Source organism: Gobio gobio (assembly GCF_949357685.1).
Source record: "Gobio gobio genome assembly, chromosome: 2".
Classification (NCBI taxonomy): Eukaryota; Metazoa; Chordata; class Actinopteri; order Cypriniformes; family Gobionidae; genus Gobio; species Gobio gobio.
Genome location: NC_137098.1, coordinates 64,348,766 through 64,364,358, shown reverse-complemented (window position 1 = coordinate 64,364,358; position 15,593 = coordinate 64,348,766). Strand labels below are relative to the sequence as shown.

General features: G+C 39.6%; 1 protein-coding gene across 3 annotated transcripts in view; it reads left to right on the top strand.

Annotated features, from left to right (window-relative positions):
• Positions 1-15,593, top strand: part of fxr2 (FMR1 autosomal homolog 2) — a 36,527-nt gene continuing 20,934 nt past the window's right edge. For all 3 annotated transcript variants that reach the window (XM_079809264.1, XM_079809263.1, XM_079809262.1), the window contains exons 1-5: positions 1-599; positions 4,521-4,573; positions 6,612-6,705; positions 10,192-10,263; positions 14,976-15,124. In XM_079809264.1, the coding sequence (XP_079665390.1) occupies positions 549-599; positions 4,521-4,573; positions 6,612-6,705; positions 10,192-10,263; positions 14,976-15,124 (419 nt within the window). In that variant the 5' untranslated portion in view covers positions 1-548. The remainder of the gene's footprint in view (positions 600-4,520; positions 4,574-6,611; positions 6,706-10,191; positions 10,264-14,975; positions 15,125-15,593) is intronic.

Here is a 15,593-nt window from a genome sequence, read left to right as displayed (position 1 = left end):
GGGGATTTCGGGGTCATTCACAGTCTTGCTGCTCCACTCTGACGGCGTGTGTTGGAGGGGAAGGGTGAAGCAGCACAGCACTACAGTCTTATTAAAGAACCAACGTCCTAATCAACAGCGTTTTAGGCATAGTAGAGAGGATTCCCACGAAAATCATATGCAGGAACCGCGAGTTGAAGTGGCAGAAGGTGTCGGTGACCGTTGATTAGCGGCTGCGCTAGCTGTTGTGCTAACACCTCGTTTACATCCACCGTCATCAGACAGCATCTGTCCAGCCACTTTCTGCACTCCCGCGAGCTCCTCTCGCGCTTTACGCTGCAGTTATTGAGTTGATTTGCCCCGCTGGGAAGGGTGTCGGAGCCGAACCCCTCCCTGTGGCTCCTGCGCTCCCCCGTAACCTTTGCCCCCCTCTTTCACCCGAAACACTGGACACACACAAGCGGCCGGAGAACGGCGAGAGGCCCGTGAAGCTGGGGGTGGTACCGGACTCGCACGCTCTCGGAGCGCCTAAAGAGAGGCTCAGCCGTGGGGACGCTCCGCCGACGAACATGGACGGGCTGGCGGTGGAGGTGCGCGGCTCTAACGGGGCCTTCTACAAGGTAACCTCATTTTAAACAACAATATGAAACCATAAAGGTCAAGTGTGCGCATTCACAAACGCGTCGGGACAGCTCAGGTGGGATGCAGTGATGGGTATCACTCTCAAACAGGCCCGAGATGGAAAGGGTGCTCTGCTGTTTTGGACCTGCTCGCTAGTCATCGGCCTGCTTGGATATATTGTTTGTGTTATTTCTAAACAGGGGAACACCGAGTCCTGTTAGCAGGTTAGCTAATGAGTCTGTTGACAAGAAGCCAATGTCCGTCTCAAAATCTAGTGAGCTGCCCTACCTAGACAGCATTTCTGGGCATCACAGGGGCTTTCATAAGAGGATGGGTGGCTCACTTTGTTTTGAGACACATGATGGGACACTCCATCAGTGCTTGAAGGGATAGTTAGCCCAAAATCTGTCATCATTTATCATCCTCATGTTATACCAAACCCTGTCTTTCTTCTGTGGGCCACAAAAGGAGATGTTAGACAGTGCATCTTTTATTTTCATGTGGTCATTCTATGAACTATTCCTTTAAGACTAAGGCTGTGTGGTTGATTTTTATACATGTCAAAGTGCCAAATATTGGGAATCTGGTGCCATTGGTTGTTGTTCACAAGCCTGTCCTCTTTGTCTGGTCCGCTTGAGTTCAGGTTAGACTGTGGGAAACCTCTCCGTTCAGCTTTTGTGATGAAAACACAGCGTTGCGTCAACCAAACGGGCTTTTTCCAGAACTGCTGTTGCCTGTCAATTCATTCAGGTTGAGTTGAGATCAGTCCTAGGTGATGAACAGCGCCTCTGACCAATCACAAGGTATTTGGGTGTTGTGACCCTCCGGTTTTATCAAACTGCATCTGTGAAGTCACACAAATGTGTGAACCGATATTCAACCGACGCTGACGGAGCAGCCCATATGAAGCAGTTTTATGCTGTATTGATGGGCATGTTATTCCACAGGTTGTGATTTTTTTCTTATTTAAGGATGTACTATTTAGCGGACAGTGACGGCTGTTTCAAGCTGTAAAACTCTGAGGGGCCAAAGCAGGTGGGAGAGGAACAGGTGATCTTTCTGCTGACACCCAACACTCGACAACCCCCACAAATACTACTATTACTAACACTCTCCTATCTGGTCATATCCTTTGCTCTCTTTATGCCCGGTACACATTGTACGATTCTGGGCTGTCCCAGATGAAGGATGACCAATGGTGGCGATTTCTCCTATGTCGTACAGTGAGAGAGCTTCAAAGATGGCCGTTGTCAGGACGGTCTCGCGACCAAAGATGGCCTGCGATAATGATCTGACAGTGTCAGAAATTTAGCACGATCTGCTACGACCTACGTCTACTGACTAGCCAATAGAAATGCAACACGAAATGGCTTATTGATCATTGCGAAATGGCGTTAAAACTTAACTTACCCTGAGCCATGGCCTCTTTTCCCTAGCCATTACTGTTCTCCTCTTTCACTTCCTCCTGTTTTTTCAGAGCACATCATAACCACAATTGCCAAAGTGCGATTGATCTCGTTCTCTTTGTTTACCACTAGCGCATGCTGATGAGGTTTTATTCTTCTATACTAACTTAATATTCAATAGGTGTCATCGTACAGTCCTCATTCATGTGGCACCCAAGTTTATTAGATCAACGTCGTACAGTGTGATTTTTAATGATCTTAAGGATTGCAGGCGTTACGTTTCCCTTCCATGACCCATCATGTGTAAAAGATGAATTATTGCCAATTTAGCCCCTTCAGTCCATGGTTTTCTAATTCTAAATTGACTATTTAACACGTAATCCCAACAAGTGTCGCCACGTTCCCCTTCTGATTTGGGATTTGTGAGAACTGCAACTACATGTTTCCAAAGTCTCGGTTTTGTGACCTGGTTATGAGCAGAGGTGGACAGGAATGAAGTACATTTACTTGAGGACTGTACTTAAGTACACTTTGAGTATCTGTACTTTACTGAAGTATTATTTTTTAGGGAAACTTTTACTTTAACTTCACTACATTTGAAAGACAAATATCGTACTTTTTACTCCACTACATTTCTATCAAGATCCTCAAAGTCAAAAAGTCATTTCTGTAGCAGCTTTGCAAGTCAGTGGATGAATTTTTTTCTTCTTTAAAAGTGTTTTTTTTTTTTTTGTTCAAAATGTAAATGTCTGGGAGAAAGAGAAGCATAGACGTATAGATGAATCTGAAATAGCATGATGAAAGAGCTCAGTTCAGTCTGTTTTTTTGTGCCTCTCAGATGCCAGAGCACGAGTACTGAGTAGAGCTTTCTTTTGTGTTTTTTTGCACTTAAACAGACCAATACACACGATGTCAACATTTTCCTTTTGGAAAGTATTCACGTAAACAAAGTTGATTATGTCTTAAGTGAACGTAAACAGTTGGGGGAATATCGGATGTGTATCAGTGTGTAGGATTTGTGCATTCTCCCTTAAAGTGACAGCAGCTTTGTAAAGAGCTTTGTAACTTTTAAGTATTTAAATTAGTTCAAGGTAGTCGTATGCTAGCATGTCGGATGGAGCATCACTGACTGGCTTAAACCACCATGGCTATAGCGTGCATTTATACAACAATGCAACAATAATGAAATAATGCATTGACATAAAAAAGGAAGTTTACTCTGATACTTAAGCACTTTTAAAAGCAAGTACTTCTGTACTTTTACTTAAGTAAAAATAATTTAACAACTTTCACTTGTAACAGAGTAATATTTGACCAGTAGTACTTTTACTTTCACTCGAGTAATGGAGTTGTGTACTTTGTCCACCTCTATGAGTAGAAAAATCTTTAGCGTTTTTGCAACAAGTAGACAAATTGACAACAAGCCCTAATATTCAAAGTAGTGATCGATGCTACCGAAATGTGCAGATTATTCAGTTTTGTTGTCAAGTAGGGTTTCCCCAATCCCCCCCAAAGTCTTTTTAAGACCTATTCATAAGTTAAATATGAATAGGATTTATAAAAGAATGAATAGGTCAAATATGAAAGTAATTTCTTTCAGACATTTAGTTTAGCTTCAGGGTTTCTGCGAGGTTCCCCCGTGAGGGAATGAATGGAGGATGCACATGGCCAAGGGTCTCCGTCATAGATGAGTTATCTGCCACTCATCCCGTCTGTAGTGTCACGTTCCCAGAACTGCCTCCGTGCCTCTCAAGCGGTCAGCAGACATGGGAATATGTAACTTCACTTCAGGAGTACGTTGGAATGGCTTCAACACAGGACAGTCTATATTAAAAGCCTGCCCAGTTGCCTTTCAGATTTTGCTGACTTGTAAGAGCAGGCTCATAAATACAGCTGGTTATTTTACAGTTTAGATTCAGTTTTTTTTTTTTTACTGGTTCAATGTCGCCTTGCCCTATAGACCGACATACAGAAAGAAATACTGTAGGGATCTCTCTCAGTTGATAATGTGGATTTGGCAGCTGTGTTCGTCCATTAGGCGGTTGTATGTGAATGCATACTCTAAATAGGCCTGCATATGCTCTTGAGTCAGTTTTCCTGAAACCAGCCCGTCTCTTTCAAGTCTTGTCTAATTTTCTCTCTCGTCTCAGTCTCTCCGTCCCATATTAGGCATTGTCTGTATGTAGCTAAGCTATGATGGGGGTGGCGACTGGAGTAATCGTTTTATGGCGGCTTGGATAGATTTGTGGAAGGAGTGATGGATGAGGAACAGATTTTGAGGAGGGGACTTTGGGTGCCGCCTCCCAACTCCCCAATTACGTCTCACATTCACAGGCTCTCACATGCTACACCTGTGGCGTGCTTGTGGCACATACTGTGTATACATGTTGCTTTATCAACTTGATGTGTTATAGCACAGGCTTTGTTTGCAAATTTAACGCCCTAAACAACAGGTACTAACTTAGCACCATAGAGAACACTTTTGCTGATCGTGTTTTCTGTTCTTTCTTTTAGGGTTTCATCAAGGATGTACACGAAGACTCCCTCACAATAGTCTTTGAAAACAAGTAAGTTGGCCGAGCGTTTCCCCGCTCTTTCCCAAAGCCTCTGTCTGTTTTGACAAGGATTTGCTTGTGTTGAGTGAGTGTTCACTCTCTGCCACCTACACAACCAACTAAATATAAAGTTAGCCATGAAGAGAAGAGTTTTACCCTGTTTAAATGCGGTGTATGGATCTCTGGGGTCTTTAAAAGAGGCGTAGCAATGGTACTGCAGGCTGGCCCATTAGTTATCTTGAAATATTCACATAAAATACATAAACACGCACTACCGTTCAAAAGTTTGGGGATTTTTAGAAAATACTTTTAATCAGCAAGGACGCATTAAATTGATCAAAAGTGATATAAAAAGATGCTGTTCTTTTTAACTTTATAAGGCAGATCAACGTTTTCAATATTGATAATAATAACAAATGCTAATTGAGCAGCAAATCATTGTTATTATGATTTCTGAAGGGTCATGTGACACTGAACTGGAGTAATGATGCTGAAAATCAGCTTTGACCACAGGAATGCATTATATTTTATAATAAATTGAAATGGAACATTTTTGAAATTGTAGTTTCAAATATTTCACAATATTACTGCTTTACTGTAATATTTTTGTATGTATGTATTATCTTTCAAAAACATAAAAAAATGTACTAACCCCAAACTTGTAGTGTGTATATACATCTTAAAATTAAGATTAGGGATGCACCGATATAAAAATTTTGGCTGATATTGATAATTCTTTATATTTGAAAGCCGATAACTGATATATTGGCTGATAAATCTAAATCTTTATATATTTTTGAGAGCCTGATTACAAAACCAAAAGTCTCACCATTAAAAGCCATGTCCCAAGCACACAATAATAAAAAATAATGATCTCATTATACTTTTATTTAGCCTATATGACAGATTTGAGTTGCACATGTTGCACTTCACTGTATTTTCCTTTTTGAAGTGATTCCAATCATATTTCTATAAATTCAAAACCATAACACATCTGAAGTGTCTCTGCTGATGGAAATAATACATTATTTATCGGCTACATATAAGCCAGATTTTCTAATTGGACTGATACCGATAACATTAAAAATGAACATATATCGGCCGATGCTGATATATTGTGCATCCCTAATGAACAAATAACCATTATTTTATTTATTAAATTCATACTAGTATGAACGTGTACAGGTAGATCTGCAATCTGCATATGTAAGATGGGGTCACTATCAGCTTGTTTTCTTTAGGGCTTAACTGATAGATCACTTCCACTTTTCCCAGATCCATGTGCTCCAGCCCGTCTCTCTCTCTCTCTCTCTCTCTCTCTCTCTCTCTCTCTCTCTCTCTCTCTCTCTCTCTCTCTCTCTCAGCACCTGTGCTAACTCTCTCGGGCAACTGTCAGACAGCTCTTTATAGTTCTCCTGTCCCCCTCCTTCACTCTTTTTCCCCCTCTCCATGTCACCCTACTCCTCCCATCTTTATCTGTCTTTTTTTTTCTACTCTCACTCCCCGTTTTGGGCTCACTGAGATCCATAAATAGCCCGGTGAGGTATGCAGGCAGGGGAGTGTGGGACTGCCATTCTTGGGATGATTCTGCTGACCCATGGACAACCAGGAGCACGATCATCTGATACCTTGTGCTTTTGGATTTTATTAGATAATAGTGTCCGAGTTTGGTTGATATGGTCAACTAGTGAAAGACAATGTGAGGTTTTTCGCTCACTGAGTAAACTGCTAGTGTGTTAATTTAAACTAAACTTTTGTGTTAATTTTAAGAGTGATTTATTCAAAGTTGTGAACTCTACATACCCTCATATCTCCGTGTCGACACCCCTCCTCGCACATTTACCCCTCCACCAGATACTAAATTGACACTGACGTCTGCCAGAGTAAACGTATCCCATTAAACTGTGCCATTTCTCTCTGCGTTGGGTTTGATAGGCCAGGGAGTGCAGAGTTTTTGGAGGTGGGGTGTCAAAGTATAGCTAGAGTTGTACCTGTCGTTAGAAAGATGACTGACAGCTGTGTGTGTGTGTGTGTGTCTTCTTTCCACAAGTTGGCAACCGGAGAGACAGCTGCCGTTCAGTGACGTGAGGTTGCCGCCCCCACCCGATTACCACAAGGACATTTGTGAGGGAGATGAGGTGGAGGTAGGGATACGTTCACTTCTGAAACCCCCGGAGCACTCCTCAAATCATCACCCTGAAAAAAGCCCCCACATATGAATCATCACTGGAGAAATAGCCCTTTGAAATGCTCTGCTTACAAAACATGTGTCAGACTGTCATCTTGCATTACTTTCCTTAGCCATAAACACAGGTCCTTCTTTAAAGACAACATGAAATGCCTTTACAACACATTTAACTTTAGTAATATGGCGTATTTCAGAGAGAAACGCAGGAAATTATGTATAAACCTATCAAATTTTATTTGATTGGATGCCAATGCAGCCTTAATGTGAGCAGAGAAGTCATTTCAAAAGTTATATTTTGACTATAAGACTGTATAAAAGCCTACTTTTTTTAGGGATGCACCGATATGAAAATTCTGGCCGATAACTCTTTAAATTTGATGATCAATATATTGGCTGATAAATCAAAATCAAAATTTGTATATGATTTGAGTGCCTGATTACAAAACCAAAGGTCTCACTATTAAAAGCCATGTCCCAAGCACACAATAATAATGATCTCATTATACTTTTATTCAGCCTATATAACAGATTTGCACTGCACGTTGCACTTCACTGTATTTTCCTTTTTTGAAATGATTCCAATCATATTTCCTGACATTCAAATGTCATGGTGAACAGTGCGCATCTGAAGTGCCTCAGCTGAAGGAAATAATCCATTATTTATTGACTTTAATATATCTGGCCGATAACGATAGCATTATAAATGAATATATTGTGCATCCCTAATTTTTAGTTTTTCTTTAGAATGGGGTGCTAAATAATCAATTGATCAATTTTGATTTCATGTTGTCTTTAAGAGTGATCTGATGTCTCACTATACACACTACTTTCACAGCAACACTTGTATAACTTCAAGGGGTCATGACATGAGAATTCAAATTAGCTTTTGACATATGAGAGGTTAGTTTCTAATATAACCGCATAATAATGCAAGTAGATCTACACACTTTCAAATGACAACCTTTTAATTATTTCGATCATGGAAATTAAGGGTAAAAAATATATTATCCTAAATAAAAATAAAAAAAATTGAATGAATAGTAAATAAACATTTTCCCTTGTGAAGTGGCTTTAACACTCGTCATTCTGCGTTGACAGAACAGGGGATTGTGGCTTTGAAATCGAGTCCATTTGGACTTATTCTTCCAAACTGTCAGTAGTCGTCAGGAAAACACTGTAACGCCTAAAATGGCGCCTTTTTTTCACCTGTCGATAATTGCTCTGAGTATGAAGGAACTACCCGAGGACCACTTTCGCCTCCGTCACGGAAAACATACAAGATGACAGCACAATCGAGTAAAATGTTGGTGACATTCATTATCATGTAAACATAATGGGCGATATATTGCATCACAAAATTATTGAGGTCATGTACATATATTGTGCGATATATTGATTACTAAATTTTTCAACTAAACATCGAAATAAATCTAAATAATAAACTAAATTAACCATTTAAACTAAATTACTGATCTAATTATTGATCTAAAGCCCACACTGTCACTGTATGATAATTGAAATGAACTGATGACATCAGCGTTTTTTTCAGAATGGCTATACAGCTGAATAAAATTATGCTGCATTATTTTCCTTTTTAACACTGTAAAGCTGCTTTGAAACATTCTACATTGTTAAAAGCGCTATATAAATAAAGTTGACTTGACTTGACTTGATTATTGCGACAGGCCTATCAAGCTCCAAAAACTGTTTTAATATTGCACAATCTGTGACGTCACATGGTCAAATACATTTGCATATGACCGCCTCCAGAGCAAGACATCGACGAATAGTTGCAGTGTTTTCAATAGCTGCCGTTCAGTCGCTTAACGGCTTAAATTGTCCTATGCCGGATGTGAGCACCGCGTCAAAAGCAAATAGAAGCCGTTATAATCAGTGACGCTGTCTACACTGATACAGTATACAGATGCATGTTTCGATTCGGACATGCAGCACGACAAATGAACAACACGAGTGAAAGAGCGTTTGCATGGACGCGTCCAGTTTAAACCTCTCTGACAGACTGCAGAAGGGATACCAGCGTCTGAAACAAGTGGATGGTCTATTTTAATGGCGTCCCGGATCACGTCGGAGGATTAAATGTTTAATATAGTGTAACGGAGAGTTCCCAAAGAAACTTTTGTTGAAAGCTGAAGCAGAGACCGTATTGAATCTGACAGCAGCTAATTAAATGATTTCATAATGCTTTTATATGGATAATATTTTCAAAACATGTCCAGTAGCGAGATCCTGTTTCCTGTGAAATGATGTTAGCCAATCATAACATAGGCGTTTACTGACAAGTCTTAAAGGAACACGCCACTATTTTTGAAATTTTCCAGCTCCCCTAGAGTTTAACAGTTGAGTTTTGCCGTTTTCAAATCCATTCAGCCGATCTCTGGGTCTGGCGGTAGCACTTTTAGCATAGCTTAGCATAGATCATTGAATCGGATTAGACCGTTAGCATCTCACTCAAAAATTACCAAAGAGTTTCGATATTTTTCCTATTTTAAACTTTGACTCTTCTGTAGTTACACATCGTGTACTAAGACCGACAGAAAATGAGAAGTTGCTGCAGGTGCAATGATATTACTCAGCACCTGAAAATAGGCTAACTTCCGTCAACATGACCAACGTGACAACCTGTTTGCACAGGGAGAGCGCCTTGTAACCATGGAGACATTTGTGAGAGACGATCAGAAGATATTTACTTTGGTGCAGACCCTGAACCGGAATACTCTGAAGATTAGGTTGTTGTCACGTTGGTATCGTTGTCACAATATAAATATATATATACTTTTTTTGGGGGGGGGAAACCTTTATAAACATAAGTGAACCTTGAGGAACATACTAAAATAATTTTAAAAAGTCATGCCCCGTTTAAAAGGCACTTTTACAAAGCATGATAAACCATTTGATATTGGCCATTTTGTATCTGTACCAATATCGGTTATTGGCTGATATTAGTGTTTGTGGTGCCTTGTAGCATTTAAAAAATACTTTTTTGAATCTATATTTTAAAATAATATAGCATTTCAACTGTTATTGGTTATAAGAAAATAATTATCAGTTTATTGGTATCAGCCAGAATTTTAATACCGTGCACCTCACCAGCCACTTTGAAATTGGCCATTCAACCAATTAACAATTAACAGGTCTGAAACCGATCCAAAATCTACTGATAACAGTCAATGAATAATGCATGTTTTGTTTTCAAGTGCTCTTGAAAATAGTGTAAAATAAGTGTTTCTGAAAATGTATGTACATCTTAACTGCTACTATTAAATTGTTTTATTATATATTGGGCATCCTAATCTCAAGGTATTGGTGTCTTCTGTTACTATAGATTCAAACATGCCTTTTATTCCCCTCTATCCATTTCTTCCAGTGCTTTCCACACACACACACACACACACACTCACCTGACCTGGTCTTTCTCCTGCAGGTTTACTCCAGAGCCAACGAGCAGGAGCCCTGCGGCTGGTGGCTGGCGAGGGTGAGGATGATGAAGGGAGAGGTAAGTCGAGTCCCGGTGTGTGAGCTGAGCACGTGAGCATGTGTTTGATCAGATGTGGGTTGCAGGGTCTGCATTTCAAGGGTTCTGCCCCTCATTATTCACTCAGTTGGCCAGTCCAAAGTGAATGTATGCATATTAGAAGAGTGTGTCAGGTCTTTTTGGGACTCTTTAACATGCACATCTGCAGCACTGACCCAGTTACCCATAAACACTAGAGTGATCTCATTTATTGAGTCAGACTGAAGCCCCTGGTGCTCTAATAGCAGATCGCCTTAAGCTCTAGAATATGTGTTCAGTATGCATGAGCAAGATATATAACCGCAAAATGTAGGTCCATTTAAAGACATCTGGGATCCTCTATATGGATCACACTTAAGCCATCAGATTAAAGGAATGTTCTGGGTTCAATACTAGTAATGCTCGCGTGGCCCGGATCAATAAAAGATTTGCGTATTATTTCCTATTATTCCCTTTTACAAAGTCTTGATTTTTGGTCTCTACTAGAAAAGGTTTTCATTCTCGAATAGGAGTGTAACGATACATTAATACATCGTTAATCGTTATATCACGATACAACATGTACTTACCAACACGATCATCATTTTTGAGAGAAATAGTAAAGGTGAATGCATATATGAACAAGTTCTCTGTTTAGTAAACAAATTCAACTCAAGCGCTCTTTGGTGACATGGGGTCCGTTCTTCGTACTTCGCTTAATACATCTGAGATGATTTGACAGATCCCAGATCGTTTCATCGTGATAAATGATGTCTGGCTAATTTGGTTCTTCAAACGAATTTGCGGATTGGATTTAAATATCTGGATTAAACGATCTACGATCACTGCGCGTTCTTGTTTTCCCTGAAGAGGGCCGATGCAGCGATACTCGAAACCATGATCAGCAATGCAGCGATTGGCTGGCGTCAAGACGGCAACGTAATGACATCATATAATTAAAAAAGCCACCTGGCAAAAAACTTGGCAAACTACACAAAAAAAAACATGAATATCTGGACCTTTATAAGGAAACCAACATGAAAGTTTTTTTTTTTAAACATGATTACCAATTATTTATATTACCGATTTTATACAGTACTTGTACACCCTTTAAATTTTTATTTCAATGTTGTAATAAAATTTTTCATTCAATTTGAAGCAGATTTGTAACGTGACAGTATTAAAGTTTCTTTAGGGTCAAGATCAAATTCTCTGCATCTCCAAGTGGCTGTGTCTATAGTATTATACACAACATCATATTATATACATTCTCATATACATATACAATTTAAAATTTGCATATTATCATTATTTAAAAGTATTATTATTGCCCCTGGTTCAGTAATGAACCCTTGTAATAAAGCAGCAGTGGCTGGGACAGATTTTAAGTATCACCTCAAGATGCAATCTAATCCTGTTTCCATGAAATAAGCCGCTCGCGAGCAGGTTTAAGCTTACGGACCTGTTGCTATAACAGCATGTCCAGGATGAGCTTTGAAGAACCAAACAATCCAAGATCATGCCAAATCGTCAACAATCAAATCCAGCTAACTGAGTTATCGAGGTACGAAGAACGGACCCCTGGATGATTACGTCACTGTTGATAATCTGTCCATCATCGCCCTGACAATTTGATTGGTCCGAACAGCTCTGGTTCGAGCATAGTTGTGGAGCACAATGGATCAAGTCCAGACCAAACTGCCCAACTGGAAAATGTTGTGGGCGGGGCCTAGGGATGGGTGATATGATAATCCATATTGCGATATACATTGCAGCCTCTTGCGATAACGATATATAATCACGATATATAAATTATAATAGAACCATTTCAGAACAGGTTACATAGACCCTAAGGAAAGCCAAACAATTTTAACGAAAGAAGGAAACGTTGTATGTAGTTTTGAGAACATTTATTGTGCAAAACTGTAATTATACAACATAATGTTGCAGATAAATAAAATTCAAGTACAAATTATTTTGTCTAATGCACAGTTACTTTAAATAAAAACATATTTCAAACAAAGTTTATTACCTGCAGCCTAATGTAACACATTTAGTTTTAAACATTTTGTTCTCTTAATGAAATTAAAACTGGTGTGTTGTTAATAAAGGAACGGATACTGTGAATTGGGGAATAGGGATGTCACAATACCAAAATTCCAGTAGTCGGTGCCAATACCATAAAAATGTTACGGTACTCTGTACCAATTTCAGTACCACAGCGCAAATTTTTTTTAAAAATCTATTTGACTTTTTTAAAAATAAAATCAATTAATTTCAATAAGTTTATTATTTATGATAATCATTATAAGTAAATAATACATTAACATTTAAAGGCTGTATGCGGTTTAAAAGTAAACATTCTTTATAAAAAAGTTCAAGTGAAAAATAAGCAACCATCTAGGCATTATTATTATTAGTTGAGACTAATTATTATTATTATTATTACATAGAGATGTAGCTAAATCTACTGTAGGCTACAACAGTAGCCTAATACATTTCTGTCAATTTCTTCACGTTAAACCAAACTTTTATTTTGACGGGTTGCAGTGAAGACCTTTGAGTGTCTGTGTTCGTATGACAGTTTTCTCAAATGAAACGGTAAATTTTCATGAAGTGACGGTTTATGCGTTCGTGTCCTCATATAGTGACACACGGCAGAAACTACACAGACAGCGGACGAGTGTCGTGCGCGCGCGTATGTGTGTGTGTGCGCGCCCGCGCATCTGCGCTCGTCATTCACACAGAGACGCAGGACATGCAGGAGTATTTAAATAGTATTTTGCAGTTTGTAATTATTATAGGTGGAAGAACAGATTAGTGGTGTTACTCTCTTAGCCGGAGCTGTTGCCCCACACACTCTACAGAGTATAGTTTGCTGCTGCTCATCGGACGGCCAAATAATGGATGTTGACCGGTCTTTTTCACCAGCTCCTCTGTTTTGCTTTCAGCTATGTTTACTCAAGATGATGAATACGATCATGCGTTGCAGCTCGGGGCTCTAAATTTAACGGGCAGATTGCGTCATCAACATGCATTATCGTGATCTATCGTAGGCCAATTTTGTATCATTTATATTGCATAACGTTTATATCGCTCATTACTAGGCGGGGCTAAGTTCGGCTGGCATCCAGGCTAAAGATGTTTATGAAACTTAAGAGATTTCTGTCCATCCATTTGAAGTCCATTCCTCTACAACAGGGTTATTCAAATCTCAAATCACTCACCTACCTGTGATTTTCTAATGAACCTGAAGACATTGATTAGCATATTCAGGTGTGTTTGATTAGGGTTGGAGCTAAACTCTGCAGCGCATTGTTCCTCCTGGGCAAGATTTGAATAAACCTGCTCTACAACTTAAAAAAATGTCATGAAGGCATCGCAAAAATAATCACTCGAGTGGTCTAATCCAAGTCTTCTGAAGAGACACGATGGCTTTCTATGATGGACAGATGTGCTGGAACGGCACTCCTTAAAGTGAAAGCGCAAACATCATTTAAATCACCAGATCACTTTTGGTTTTAGTAGTAGGATTATTCAAAGCATTTTTTTTTTTTTTTTTTTTTGTATAGTGCATTTAATAGCGTCTCTACAAATCACCGGGAGAGCCTGTGTGCTCGCGAGGCTTATAGATCCAATGCCTGCATTGAAATAAATGTCCCGCCCCTTACCAGTTTCAACACACTACTAACTCAACCAGGCCCGCCCCTTTAATCTGAGTCTTGGACGGGAATTATTTAAATGAGGAATATTGTGACGCTTTCGTTCCCAGAAGAAAACTCAAGACTACAATGGAGGCATTTAAAAACTTCCTATGCACATACATTTTGGCTAATTAGGTTAAGGCAGCACATGGGTGACAGGCGGACCTCTCATAGTGAATCGCTGGGACACGGTCTTCTCCCTCTTGCACACTTCACTCTGATACTGGGCCAGTCGAACAATAGCACGAATTTAGACTTGACTTTTGACTGCATTCTAGGTCATGGAGTGTAGTCGCGTGTTACGCTGATATGAGATGTGGCTGCTCTGTGTTATCATAGGGCTTGTTTTTAGGCAGGAAGGGCTGTTCCCAGATTATCCTCAAATCAGTTTTCTTCCTCTCTGCTTTTATTGCGTTCGAGGCAGTAGATGCTTAATGCTTCTGTCTGCAAGATGGCTTCGGTCTCACTGAGCGTGTGCTGTGCTAACGTGTCTCATCACAGTGACTAATTACTGTCATTTTCAGCTAGTGGTCTAGCACAACAAAACCGTCTTTGAGCAGCTTCAGTCTGTTTGCGGTGTCTTTAAAGTGGCGAGGCTGTGAAAGAGGCCATTGTGACTTGTGTGATAAACAGTCAGCTGGTCATTACTGCAAAATAAACCCGACAGGGTGATAAGGAGCCAGAATCAAAGATGACTGTGCACATTTATCCCGCTTATTACATGGCTAATTGCCAGTAAAAGTGCATTCAAGTATTGAGGTTGAATGGTTTTATTAAGTGGTCAAATATACATCATTATACAAAAATGTTTGATCCCAGAATGCTGTGTTTGACCAATAAACATGATTCCACATTAACAATTGGTATAATAATCCAATTTAACTACCTAAAACGATTAACAAGGATGGGTTGGCATGCAGACATTATCGTGTGTGTGTGTGTGTGGTGGGCATTGTGATTTGTGAATTATCTATTTGTTTTTCATTTATTGATTTTATTTTGTCCGTTCAGTTCTATGTGATCGAGTATGCAGCCTGTGACGCCACATACAACGAAATCGTCACAGCGGAAAGAATCCGGCCAGTCAATCCCAACAGCCCCTCCTCTCAAAACTCCTTCTACAAAGTCCCAATCGCTGTACCCGAGGATCTCAGAGAGATGTAAGTCGCACATGCAATCTTCTGATGGTCCACTTTTTAATGTTCATGCAACTCTTTTATTGCAGTGGTTCTGATTCTGGTTATCGATTCCCAGTTTCGGTTCCAGTGTGGTAAACAAGTCAAACATGTTATCCTGTGTCCTTTTGCCGAACATTCTGTTGCCATGAACCAAAATCATCAGCCTTAAGAAATCACTCCAACATGTATTTCAAACATTATTAAAGAAAAGCATACATTGTGTAATACAATAAGGACAAATAAGCAAATTGGCAATAGCACAAATAAATACAACTGAACGAAGTCTAGTAGTGTATATCTGCACGTATGTGACCCTGGACCACAAAACCAGTCATAAGGGTCAATGTTTTTTAAAATTCAGATTTATATCTCTCAATTTAAAAAGCTTTCCATTGATGTGTGGTTTGTTAGGATATGACAATATTTGGCCGCGATACAACCATTGCAAAAT